At 71.6% G+C, this 275-nt stretch overlaps 1 protein-coding gene across 1 annotated transcript in view; it reads left to right on the top strand.

The window, feature by feature from the left end:
- The window catches only part of LOC103906268 (eukaryotic translation initiation factor 4 gamma 1-like), a 5,224-nt gene that overhangs the window by 4,689 nt on the left and 260 nt on the right, over positions 1 to 275 (top strand). Inside the window, 1 exon segment of the mRNA XM_019474311.1 lies at positions 1 to 273. This exon segment is cut by the window's left edge and continues 58 nt beyond it. Within this exon segment, the coding sequence (XP_019329856.1) occupies positions 1 to 273 (273 nt within the window).

Below are 275 nucleotides of genomic sequence, written 5' to 3'. Positions count from 1 at the left end.
GCGGCCAACGGGGTCTTAGAGGAGGCGACCGAGCTGGTCCCCGAGGCGCCTGTGTGCCAGCCGGTGCTGGTGCCCGCGCCAGTGCCCGTGCCCACCTCCCCCTCCCCCATCACCCAGCCTGAAGAGCTGCCCCTGCCCAATGAGGGCACCAGCAAAGCGGAGCCAAGCGAGGAGCAGGCAGAGTCGGATGTCAGCCCCATCTCGGAGCCTGAGGAGCCGGCCCAGCCTGGCACCCCTGCCTCCCCCCCGGCAGAGGAGGAGGAGGAGGAGAGCGC

The sequence above is a fragment of the Aptenodytes forsteri genome, unplaced genomic scaffold (genome assembly GCF_000699145.1).
Source record: "Aptenodytes forsteri isolate BGI_AS27 unplaced genomic scaffold, ASM69914v1 Scaffold72, whole genome shotgun sequence".
NCBI lineage: Eukaryota > Metazoa > Chordata > Aves > Sphenisciformes > Spheniscidae > Aptenodytes > Aptenodytes forsteri.
Note: the sequence above shows the minus strand (reverse complement) of the source record. Positions and strands in the feature narration are given on the sequence as shown.